The sequence below is a fragment of the Conger conger genome, chromosome 7 (genome assembly GCF_963514075.1).
Source record: "Conger conger chromosome 7, fConCon1.1, whole genome shotgun sequence".
Taxonomy (NCBI): Eukaryota; Metazoa; Chordata; class Actinopteri; order Anguilliformes; family Congridae; genus Conger; species Conger conger.
The window spans coordinates 50,437,034-50,450,653 of record NC_083766.1 but is presented as its reverse complement, the minus strand read 5'-3'; the positions used below and the strand labels follow the sequence as shown (position 1 = coordinate 50,450,653).

Here is a 13,620-nt window from a genome sequence, read left to right as displayed (position 1 = left end):
TCGGATTTTGGTTTTGGTGGGAACCCGGGACGCCGGGACTTAGCTGGGCAGCTAGTGCCCATCCCTGAAAACGGGGCTCGCTTTGGCAGCACAGGGAGACCTATACGGGGTGGGGGGCTGGAGCTAGCAGTGCAGCCAGGGTTCGGCGGGGGCCCACATGTCCCTCGGGCGGGGCGGGGGGGGAGAGGCGCCGCTCTGGAAGGCCCCTCACATGAGGACGCAGCGCTCCCGGCGCAGAGCCCTCTGGAAGCGGATGGTGGCGTGGACGTGCTTGCAGCGGCTGCAGCCCACGCTGCGCAGGGCCTCGCTGAACAGCAGCAGGATGTGCCAGTTGAAGTGGGCCGAGCACTCCACGTAGCCGCACTTCCAGCTCTTGCGCACCAGGTCCGACACGTTGTGCCGGGGGATGACCCGCCCGCGCTGCAGGTCCCGCTTGTTCCCCACGATCAGGATGGGTGTCTCCGCCGTGCCCAGCACCCTGCCGACACACACACACACACACGCACATGCACACACACACACACAAACACACATATACACACACACACACACACACACACACGCATGCACACACACATGCACACACACATGCACACACACACCCACACATACACACATATACACACACACACAAACACACGCATGCACACACACAAACACACACATATACACACACACACACACATACACACATATATACACACACAGAAAACAGCACACACACACACATGCATGCACACACACACACGCACACACACACACAAACACACGCGTGCACACATGCACAGAGCAGTGTTAGCACATAGAGCACCTATATTCATTCAATAACAGCAGCACACTCATACCTATTATTCTCAAGAATAGAAAAGAACTAAGGCCTTTCAGCGGTTAAGTGGATGAATGTAAGCGATGTAAGTGGAAACATACTGGTTCTGTAGGCAGGTGACAATTATACTTTGGCATGCAGTCTTAGTCATACATTATCTACGGAGGGAAAAATCATTGATGGTGCTTCAAATAAACATGCTCATTCATCGCAAAAGACCCAAACACCTTATCAGATAATTAGAGAGCTATTGCTTCAGGTAGTGCAAGAAATGATTAAGAAACCTAAGCAGCAAGCATAAACAGGTGTATTTCATTCTAATTTCAGCCTCTAGAATACACTCCTTTTTAAATTACATTGAAACATTAGATTTTGTCGACCGCATGATTGAGTCTGATTTGTAAGTCACAGAGCAGCCGCTAGGAAGACACTCGAACATTAGTGGAAAGTCCCAGCATCCTCTCTGCTGCATGAACTTCCTGCTTCCTGCATGAACTGACAGAGTGGTCCCAGCCCTTGGGTTGTTGTTGGCTCATTTAGTCCATTTTTTATTGACACCACAGATTCTCGTTGTCAGATACCAAGGTGGTGAGCTATCATCTCATTGGGCACATCCACAATCCCTCTGCTGCCCTGCTTCTCATATGCACCAATGAGCACCAGCAAAACTCATGCTCAACCCTCATCAATGCCACCCACATTTTCTATTTTCTCAGGGGAAAGCTGGCATGCGCTCCCATACAGAAATAAACCTTTTTAATCAGCTATACAAGTCCAGAGATAGTTCTGAGATATGCAGCATATGTGTACCACTGTGTGTTATTAATAGCCTATACCACTAGTATAGGGAAACAGACAAGCACCATGAGTTTGTGCATACTGCAACAAAGCAAGCACTGAAAGAGTGTAGCAGGAAATAGGATATTAAACTTGCAAATTATGCAGTCTCACAATATAATTACCTGAACTGTGGCAATAAAAACATAACCGTTTACACATTAGAATATCAATTCCTTTCTAATTAATCAGACAGGAAATGTACAGGATGCATTTTTTTTACAGAGAACAGCACGAACAGCACGCCCATTTTTACACAAACGGGCACCTAATCTTTCCTAGTTAATCAGCAGATTTGTTTAGCAAGTGCATGCCTACTGTGGCGGGACACAGAGACACACACACAAAATGGGCGCTGATTTCCCTGACCGTGTCACTGCTCCAGCCCAAACGGAGGAGAAGACCTGAGCTGAAAGTGACAGGGGCGGTTGGGGGCAGATGAGACAAGCTACAGCCCCATCCATCACGCGTCAGCGACAGGACCACCTGGAGACGCGGCAGTCTGTGTCCCGGCAACACCATCGAGCGGCCAGCGACCGAAGGGCGGGGGGCCAGGATTTACCGCATGCCAAACACTCGACCGCCAAACGCCGCACAGCCAGCAAACTTATGAATAAACCCGCTGGATCCAAACCGTCAGGACAAGGGCAAAGGGGCAGGACGCACTGAACAAGCAGCCTGGGATCAGAATGTCAAACACGCGTGTGCCCTGTCAAAGACATGTTCCCCTGACATGACAAATGGCTGTCAGTAGTTTTGTCTGTCTATAGGCACATCCATAACTGGCGAGACAACTGAACACTGTCCTCCCTCCACTATACATTAGGATATGTCAGATAGTGGAAAACACATCTGTTTAGTTCAGTGTATAGAGGCACCTTATAAAGGCCACTCACAGTGACGGCTCGGTCCCCCCATTACAGACGTCTGCCTGAGGGGTTAGTACTGAACAGTTATCCCATTTTCCCCAGGAACACCAAAACAGTTTTCATCATCAGGAGACACACGGCGGTGAGAATCGACGCCACTGATGCGATGAGACCCAGGCAGTGGCTCTGGACGACCCCGTCATTAAAGCGCGTACCTCGGCCCCGGAGCGCGTACCTCGGCCCCGGAGCGCGGCCTGGCCCCACCGCTCCTGTGCTGACGCAGTGCTGCTCAGACATCTGACGCACGCCCCCTCAGAATCAATCTCCGCACGCCTGACGGACCCCCCCCCCTCCCGGCAGATATTGACGTGCGCAGAGATAACGCACTGGCAGGATCCCAGTCCTCCGTATTAAGACCCCGCGCTCGTGAGATTGAGCCATCGCGTCATCCCCGACAACGTCTCCGGGGCCCGGCGGACTCGGATACCATCTGCACCATCAGGACTCTTTGTTCCACCTTAAAGGGGGCCGGTCCGTTTGAGCCGCTAAACCTGGGCTTTGCGTTGAGCCCTGAGTTTGTGTTTGTGTTTCCCAAAGGGGCAGTCAGCATTACAGCGACTTGATTTGCACAGGGCTTAACTCTTACCGACCAGTAATTTGAGAGAGAAGTACGTACTTTGCCACCTGCTGTGTCAGAATAATTGTTGCACAATTTACAGAACAAGAGCCCATTCTACTGAGAATGAGTCCTTAACCAAAGAATTTAGGAATGTAGACGATTAAGAAACCATTTCAAAACACAAAATTCTCCTTCACACATTCACACAAACGCAGAATATCTATCAGCTACAGCCAAGGTGTGTTTTTTTATTTATTTGGTAATAACAGTATAAAGATATAAAAACCCTGAACCCCCCCCACCCCCCTCCAAATAAAAACAGTTGTAATAACGCTCATAAACAACCACCACACGCGTTGGTGCGCTGTGTCGATGTTGCTCCAGCAGCCTAAATCCGCCTGTAGTTCAGGAGCGGCTAATTGTGGCTGTGGCTCTATTCATCGACGGCGGCGGCGTTGCCGCGGAGTTCAAAGCGGCGGCTGGCGGAGACGGCGCATTAGCATTCCGGGCGTGTACCTGGTCTCTAGGATTTGCTGGCGCATGGTCTTGACGTATTCGAAACTGTCAAAGCAGCAGATGTCGTAAACCAGGATGTAGACATGGGCGCTGCGGATTCCTCTGCAACAGGAGTCCGTCCATTCCTGAAACGGGAAGGGGCGCGCGGGAGAGGGGGCAGAGGGAGAGGGATGGGGAAAGGTGGGGTGAAGGGGTAGGTGAGGTGGTGATAAATACAGGCGTTGCAAATTTTACAAAGTTGGCACACGCGAGTAGATTTAAATTGGCTGCACTTGGCTGGCTAAAAATATCAATGCTCACCTGAAGAAAAATAAATAAATAAATCAGTCTCATTTACATTTTTATGCACCGGCAGTTATGACGGCGACGCACAGGGCAAGGCAATAAAAAACAAAAGAGGAATGAGACACAGTGTAAATCATAACGCTCATACATTTATGAGAGCCTTCCCTGATAATGTAAAATGTAAATCTACCTGTTGGGTGTCAAATTTGCTGATTCTCCAGGGAGAATCAGCCTGCCTTCTCTGCACTACACGTGGTGTACGGCTACACTGACCTGCGGAACAGTGTTATTCATTTTACTGATAATTAATTTGAGCATGCATGCAGAAAGGAAGGGGAAGCCACTCACAGTAAACATTACCCATCCTTAATTATGTAATGAATAATTGATGTTTTACATTCTGGTCCAGCTGCTGGTTTTTTAAAGGCACGTGATGCCTCCCTTCAGAGAGAGACACTTCCCCATTGAGCGTGTGGGAGGAGAGCTACGGTTAGACCATCTGCTTGGTGTGAGACGAGGAGAGAGGTTTGTTGGGATACCAAAGAGCGAGCTGAGACCCTTTTACTGGTCGTACGCTGATGCTAGGAAGCACACATGGCAGGAGACAACTATAGGGCAAATGCAAACTTTACGTGCAACACGAGTTGTACATACACTCACTGAGCACTTAATTAGGTAGACCTGTAAACTGATTACATTGTTAATGCAAATGTTTAAACAGCCAATCATATGGTGACAACTACATGCATAAAAGCACACAGACATGGTCAAGAGATTCAGCTGTTTTTCAGACCAAATTTCAGACTGGGGAAGAAATGTGACAAGTGACATTGACTGTGGAATGACTGTTGGTGCCAGACAAGATGGTTTGAGTATCTTAGAAATTGCTGATCTCCTGGGATTTTCATGCACACTAGTCTCTAGAGTTTGCAGAGAACAGTGCAAAAAAAAGAAAAAAAACATGTAGTGAGCAGCAGTTGTGCAGGCAGAAATGCGTTGTTAAGGAGAGAGGTCAGAGGAGAAGGGTCAAAATGATCAAAGCTGACAGGAACACAGTGTCAAACCTCTAAGTGGATAGGCTACAGCAGCATTTATTAGACAGCAGTCTAATAAATACCTAATAAAGTGTAGGAAAACACACAATGACACCACAAAAACATACTTCAAATAGGACTTTTCACACACTGTTCACAGCAAATGATTATACATAGCACAAATAAAGTATGTGGCAAAAAATTTTATATCACACAAAACTCATAATAGATAACAGTGTAACTAAAACAGATGAATTAATGACTTAACATTAATTCACTATTACTGTTAATAATACTTACTAAACACGTAACACATAGATGGCATATGAAAAGGAAAGAATGGCGAGAAAGTGAGTTTACAATGAGTTATGATAAAAAAACAAGTGGAACTACTGAACAGCATTATTTAGCTGACGCTTTTATCCAAAGTGACTTACAGCTGATTAGACTAAGCAAGGGACAATTGCTCCAGGCGAAATGTGGGGTTAAGAGCCTTGTTCAAGGGCCCGACAGCTGGATGGATCTTATCGTGGTTACACTAGTGTTTGAACCACCAAGCTTCTGGGTCCCAGCCAAGTTCGTCACAAGGCCACAGTCCTACCCCATGCTGTGGAACTGAATAAAGTCACCCGATACCACAATGCACCATTCATTTGTATGAAATAGATCTGACACGAGCATGCTTACAACCCATCTCTTCTGCCTGTCAGTTAAATCTGACACGAGCATGCTTACAACCCATCTATTCTGCCTGTCACTTCAATCCTGATTTGTTTTGCACCCCACTGCGCAAGTGATTGTTTACAAGTTGGTGCTTGCAAACTTGGCAATGCCTTACCACGTCTGTTCTACGTGCCAATGCAGTAAAGGTACTCCACGTCTCGACACTAATTTCAATGAGCGAAATTATGAAACAGGAATTAGATAAGGAAAGAACAAAAAAACTGATTGGAAAAACAAGGTCCTGCACCAAATAGAGAGATCTGGTGACCTCCATTTCAATAATTAGACTGGAGGCAATTACATCAAATCTAACCTCAGGGGTATTTAAAAAATACAAAATAACAAAATGTTTTCCTTTATAATGAAATCCTTGATTGTTTACATCAAATCATATTGTAAATATTAATAACAGAACGTTGTATTGTGTTGTTGAATCAAGGAATCAGCTAGGACAAAGGAATTTGAAGGCATGAGGTATTTTAAACTTTTTGTGCTGCGTGACTTTTATATTGAAGAGCGTCTGCTTAAAATGAGCTAACTTAGACAACATTTACAGCAGTGCAACTCACCTCCATGTCCTGAGGGCCGCAGTATCTGCAGGCATTTGCTTCAGCCGTGTGCTACACCACCTGATTTCACCAATTAGCTTATCTGAACTGTAGAATAATTCATGAAATCAGGTAGGGTAGGGCACAGTAGGAGCAAATACGGCCCGCAGGACGAAGAGTTGAGCAGCGTTGATTTACAGTACACGGAACAGAAGTATGTATATAAATCCAGTAGCAGCACTTTTCTAGTTTGCACAGTCCATCCCTGATAACAAGAATATGCTTTAATGTACATATGGACATTTGTTTGCATTCTGACAATAAAATATAACATAAAACCAGAGTATGAAAATCCTATGCCATATTTATAGTCTGTTGAAATTACTGTGTTTGTTTCTTTGTCCAAATTGAAGCACTCCAGAAAAATGTGCTTCTTGAGAATATGTTCCTATATGTTCCCCTTCCATCTGTACAGTATCATAATAAACCTCTGAAAGCAGGCATCTGCATCCTGTAGGGACTGATGGTTTTTGTTGTTACTCAGCGCATTGATCAGTTACAGCAGTTGATTACACAACCTGCTGAAAAAAGTTTTGAAACAGCTGGTAGCTGGTTGGCCAGTTCAGACCAACTCTCAGGTCAAAATGGTTCAGGTGGTTGAGGAGTTCAGACCAGCTCCCAGCTTGAAATAGTTCAGGTGGTTGAGGAGTTCAGACCAACTCCCAGCTTGACATGGTTTGACCACCTCAGGCTGTTTTGAAACAGACAAGCTACCAGCACTAGCTGGTTGACCAGCTCATACCCAACTAGATTAACTTTAGGACTAGCTTTAAAAACAAAAACCCAGTAACTGGGTCTCCAGAACTAAGGCTGCATTACCTTGCTCTAAAGACTGAATCTGTGTAACATGAACACAATAACCAAAAGGAGGGAAACAAAATCACCATTTTCCAAGTGTACCTTGTGCTTAGTTTACTAAAAATTAGGTAGTATCTGAGCCTGGTCTCGAAATCCCCCAGAGTTTCTGATGTCACTACATGACCTGGAAAGCTAATCAACACTGTGACCGCTGTGTGAAAAAATGAAAAAGCAACCAAAAGCAACAAAAGAGAACAAAATTATCCTAGTGAGCATTAAACCACATTACAGAACAGCAAATAACTGCAGAAAAGGAAAAGTCTGCATAGTAAAAGTTCCAATGTTAACTCAACTCTGGCAGAGTATGTATGAGTCTGCAAGTGTTGATTTAACACTGAACATTAAATCAACACGCTGTAAGTGTTGATTTAACATTGACACATTAAATCAACACTCTGTAAGTGTTGATTTAACATTGACACATTAAATCAACATTCTGTAAGTGTTGATTTAACACTGAACATTAAATCAACACTCTGTAAGTGTTGAAGGCGGGGCCTTCAGTCTACATTGGAATAACTGTGCAGCTCAGCTGGTGAAGCCTACTGTTCAGTATGAACACATGGCAGCCTGCAGAATGTGTTTGAGGACATGTGCGCTAGACTGTGCTCTCCAAAACTGTTTCGGCACTGATGAATAAAGGAAAATATGAGAAAGTATTGTTCAAAAAATAACTATTGGTGACAAAATTTACTGAAAGCACAGGAGATTTTTTGCCTTCAGTCTGGCAGGTTAAGTTATACAAACCCACAACCCTTAAGGCTAAAGGAAATGCCAACTTAAGCCAAACTAGGCTAACATAAAAGGGGACCATTCTATTTCCCGGCATAAAATAGCTACTCAAAGTCAAATTGTTGTCAAAATGTGGACAACCTGGTTATTTCATACTCATATACTTAGGCATTCTTTACAACTGTAGCTAAACTGTTTTTGCCCACTGCTGCTATAACATTATTATTGTTATTTCTTAATGAGAACACAAAGCCACCCCGATAGCCAGCCACTTCTCTCTTGTGACTCCATGGCTTTCTGATTAATTTATTCTACAGTTGAAGGTTTCCAGATTGAAATCCAACGGAGCAAGTTCTATTGTAAAATAATCGCTTTAAAAACCGCACCGTGGGAAAACTAAGCAAAATGTCAGATTGCGTGTTGTCTTTTCTGAGGACACTCCAAGGAGTTCAGGGAGAACAGTTCGTTCGTTTTTCAACGGATTACGCTTGTGCTGAGTCAGCCCTCTTGTTTCTGTTTCTCAGCCCGGAATGTTCTCTTGATGGGACAGGAGTGCAAGCTTGAGGGCATCATGAAAGGGGAACCCTGTACCAACTCCCTCTGATAGTTTTCTCAAGGGATAGATTTCCTAACCAGACCATGCTCCTTGCCTCAACAGCATTTTACTAGTGAAGTGAGAAATGTGGTAAACACAAATGGGCAGAGCTACCATGTCATATCTGTGACTCACTGAACTATCCTATTGGTTAAGTTCTGTGGAGAACAAAATATGTTCACATGTGGTCATTGTATGTACACCCATGGTTCTGTTTCTTATTACCTTTTTATTACATGCCATCTGGCCAACGCTTTTATCCAAAGCGACATACAGTTGATTAGACTAAGCCGGAAGCAATGTGGGGTTAAGGGCCTTGTTCAAGGGCTCTTATCGTGGCTACACCAGGGATCGAACCACGGACCTTGCAGGTCCCAGTCATGTACCTTAACCACTACTCAGCTGCCCCCAGTTTCTATGTTGCATGCCATTCTGAATCCTATCTTGGGTCAAATACCATTACCTTTCTATCCTGTACAATGGCTTCAGGGAAAAGTGTGAAATTCTGGCAGAATCGATACAGCTGAAATACATATTTTTCAACTAGAGAACTGCTTCAAGGCATGAACATATTTTGATCATTTTTCTACACACAAGCACCGATACAGTAACCATGTCAACGGTATCTAATGCCAGTGGATAGTAACTACTGGCATCGTGTCTTGGATGGAGTGTTGGATGGGAGATGGGTGCTATATGTCTGACCACATAAATAGTTTCAGTAGATATTCAGCAGTGTAAATAGACAGATTCTGCAGCAGAACCTGCGCCAGCCCATTCATCATGGAACGGGGTCTAAGCAAAGGATAATGTGATAAACAAAAATCGATTAAAGATTCAGACGACTAAAAAGAAATATGGTTCCAAAATAGATACTGTGGTAATATCTCTGCAACTAAACAGATTATCAAGTGTATCAAAGAGGATAATCTTTTCTGCACCAACACCCACCCCCAACAATCTATATGTGTCTCCAACAATGCCTCCAGTGGAAGGTTTGAACACCAGACGCAGCCTGTAGAAAAACTGGGTTTGCTGGGTTTGCCAACTACGTAGTTCTACACCAAGAACACTGAATCTGTGGGCGAGACCCTACTTGAGTTGTTGTTCTTCTAAACCTTCGGCACTGTAAACCACTGTAGTTTCGAGGCAGAGTTACGACTTTACAGGAGTAAAGCTTCACCGAGAGACTCGAGGAGAGGCTGACCTGTAGACTGCTGCCGGGGAAGGCAGGAATGGCGGGGTAGTCGGTGATCTGGAGGTCGTGCACGTGTCCGTTGAGGACGGCCGCTGACAGGTACACTCGGCGGGCGTGGTTGGGCGAGGGCGTCTCGCTGTAGTCATCGCAGAGGAAGCGGCGCACGATGGCGGTCTTGCCCACACCCTGCGCTCCCAGCACCGCGATCTTGAACGGCGGAGACATGCCCCCACTGCCGCCACCTCGTCCTCTGCCTCCCGCCCCGCCCTCCCTGTTCTCGCAAGCCACGGGCCAGTGCATTCAAAATGGCGGCCGGGAACCTCATAGTCGCAGAAGGGGCAGAGGCAGCTGCAGCGGGCACGGTGCGGTCCCATTCATAGGCCAACACCCCCCGGGTCTCTGGAGCGGGGAGAGACAGCACACCCAACACACTGCAAGAAGGTCTGTGACAAATATTTGCAGCACTATGTATAAAGGCACTATATACATTTAGACCATTTAACAAGTCTAAATACTTGCAATGCACCTTGCCATGTATATGACTCACTCACATCAGTGCCATATGCTGTCATGTAGGTAAATGTCATCCAGAAAGATTTCAACAGTGATGTACAATATATTACAGCGGAGGGCAATTTTATTTATGTAGGAGTTGAATGCAAGGTTTTCATTTCCAACAAGTACCCTGGCTCAATTAGTTCATTAACTGTATACACCAGTAACAGTAGACTCATACATTAGGTCATGGTAAAGTGTCATATAGGGATAGAAAGGGGTTTTTCAGCTGTAATTCATGGGGTTAGCAATAAATAAAGGTCAGCGAAAATGCCAGAGCATGCATAGGACTGACCTACCCCATCGGGGTTCCTTTTTCTAAACAGGGCGATTGAGCACAACCGAAGAATTGGCATTTATTCTCTCTTAACAACTACACCAGGCCAGCAATAGTTCCTCCTGAGAGTTCTTCCCACTGGGGAATTCCATCTCTCAGCGCCAATTGAGTGTTTTTATTCCCACTGGGGAGTTCTTTTCACCTCAGCTGCTTGCTTTTTGAGATTTCAGGCCTAGTTTTTGCTCTTTTTTTTGTAACCAATTTTCCTTTCCCTTCCTCTGTAAAGTGTCTTAATGACAGTGTCTCTGTGCAGTACAACTACAATTGAATTGAACTGAATTTCTATATTTTATCATTGGGTAAGCTTTGTAAAATAACAATGACATCCCTTTATTTAATGAAAAGAAAAGGAATGCATTAAAAATTAATCTCACTAGAGATTAAGTTAAACAGGCAGGTCGAGATTAATAAGGGTAATGTAATGGGAATGGGTTTTGGTTGTCTTGAGTGGATCAAGTACAATGGTCAGGTGGGAACTATTACCTAGACCAGAGATCATCAGATCACTTATCTCCAGGGCTTTCTTTACCTGGGAGTCAGGTGTGAGGACAGTCTGGCCAATCAGTAGCACTAATTGTTCACTTAATTACCTGTGAGAAAAGAAAACCAGATCTGAATTTGGATTCAAGGGCCAGATTTGATGATCCCTGACCAAGGCATTGCAGATTTACAATTGGCTCACAGTGACTGTTTCCCACCCACCATCTAAGTTTAAGTTAAATGAAGTTTCCCAGGTTATCCCTGCATTAGCCCTTTTCAACAACAAGAGCTAGGTAGGTAGGTATCAACTAGAACAGCGCTACAGAACTAGTGTCTGCAGAAATGCTTCAACCATGCGCTACACCACCTGTTTTCACTAATTAGCTTATTATCTGAATGAAGCAGATTAAATAATCAGTGAAATCAGGTGGTGAAGTGCACAGTAGGAGCAAATGCCTGCAGACACTGCAGCCCGCAGGACGTGGAGTTGAGTAGTGCTGAACTAGAACGAACACAATCTGAGGGTAAGTATCATGTGTCCTGAAGGCCACACGGAATATGGTGGAATAAAATAATTGTGGGTATTGTAGTTTATTCCACCACCGCAACTCAATGAACTCAACACAGACTGGGTGCCCATTCACACAGGAGACAGGACTCTGCCGGTCCACATCCCTTCCTTTCTATGGTGACTCACTGGCATGGCCTGGCATGGGATGGCTACTCACACCAGAAAGAGCATGAACAATGTGTCTTCTGTTCCTGGCTAGCTCTCAAGGACATTCAGAGATTTCTTTTTTTTTTGCAGCAAGCATAAAATGATGAAAATTTTCAAATCGCTTTGAGCTTTAATACAGGCAGGAAATGTAATGAAATCCTGTGCTTATAATGTGCTTACTGCAAATCCCGTCATGGAGAGTGACCCTTAGCCCTTAGGGGCTCGCTAATTCTCTTCACATTTTTCATCATTAGCAAAAAATAAAAACTGCTGATGCCCCATTATAACAGAATTCGTAGAGCCCAAAATTAAACAATTACATAATTCTATGAAGAGACAAGTACAGGTCGTGATATTTTCATTTGTATTATTCCATCACTACACTGTAGCTGTTTATGTCTTTATTTGTGTAGTATTTTCTACAATACACTCACTTTTGTTTATTTCAGCGTGCAGTAACTTGGTTTATGTAAATGGGATAATTTAACTAATGGAAATGTTCCAGTCCTACATCTTAAATCTTAAACGTTGCAAAGCACGAAATGTAACAACTCGAGGAAATATACTCCGGGATGCAGTGAGAATGTGTATGGTCTTATTTAGCAGTGATCTGATCTGAATGAAGTTGCACCTTTTGCTTTAATGGGGTCATGCAGGCTTAACTGGAACAAATAGCTATATTTATACGGGATGGACTTACCATGCTTTCTTTATTTATTTGATTTTTTTTTTTTTTCTTAGAAACAGCACCTCATCCAGCATTCCATCTGCTGTTGTAAAACGCACCATTTAAGGTAGTTAAGACTGATAAATATATCCAAGGGGTGTTTATATCCTCTGTCATCATCAAATACTTCTTAGATGTCATCCACCAGAATATATTTGATCCATCTCAACAGCTTCCTTTAAGCAAACATTTAACGAGTAACAACTGTTTTACGGAATATTCCACCGACGGCATCTGTTCCTAGTTTTATAACTTGGCTAACGGTCTTTATATAAGCACTATCGTTTTAGGACAGGTTAGATAGATAGCTGCCTTATAACCACTCGTGTTACAGTGCTCACAAAACTTTGAGATGAATCGGCTTTTGTCCGTCATATGAACCCGGTATTTATAACAGGCTATATATTCTTAAAAGATTATAGCTATTTAGGCTACTGATTAAAGCATTTTTGCATATTCATCAGTCTACAGCGAAGCACGAGACATGGCTGTGATGACTCGACACTACTTGTGTTTAGTTCAAACCCAATTACCTAAATAATTATCCAGTAATATTTCATAGTTTAAAGGCTCGTCGTCTTACCTTGTAAAGCGCAGGTTAGACGCTCGGTTCAGTGTGCGTCGTGGATTCCAGTGCGCCACAAATACACCTGCGTTATTGACCAGTGGACGCTCTGCTTGAGTTTAATTCGTTCGCCTCCCGCCCGCAGATAAGTGGCTCAGGTGGCAGGAGCGAGGTACACTGTGAAAACATCCCCCTCTTTTCTGCGAGAGAACACCGAGACATCACAGGGTCAAAACGCCCGTCATCTCGCACAAGACAAAAATCAATGCGTCCGCGTAAAAAAAGAATGGAAAAACATAGGCTACGCCAGGAGCATCTTCTGCGTGAAATGACAATTCGGCAGCCTTCACAGCATCCGAATGGGTTCAGTGTGTGGCTGGGATGTGACAGCGCACGTATAGCCACACAGCTCATAGATCTGAAGAAGTCAATTTATCGGCAAATGCAACCGTGTTGCCTAGAAATTAATTTAGTATGTTGGCTGTAACGTGATAATCCCAATCCTGTTTTACAAATGCATCAGTCGCGAAGGAGATGC

The 13,620-nt window shown here is 44.3% G+C and overlaps 1 protein-coding gene across 1 annotated transcript; it reads right to left on the bottom strand.

The window, feature by feature from the left end:
- Window positions 1-207: 207 nt before the first annotated feature.
- LOC133133876 (ras-like protein family member 10B) lies at window positions 208-13,417 on the bottom strand. Its single transcript, XM_061250147.1, has 4 exons — window positions 13,101-13,417; window positions 9,710-10,099; window positions 3,668-3,792; window positions 208-478 (listed from the first exon to the last, which is right to left on the bottom strand). Exons 2-4 carry the CDS (start codon window positions 9,998-10,000, stop codon window positions 208-210), a joined length of 687 nt encoding a protein of 228 aa, XP_061106131.1. The 5' UTR covers window positions 10,001-10,099; window positions 13,101-13,417.
- Window positions 13,418-13,620: the final 203 nt, after the last annotated feature.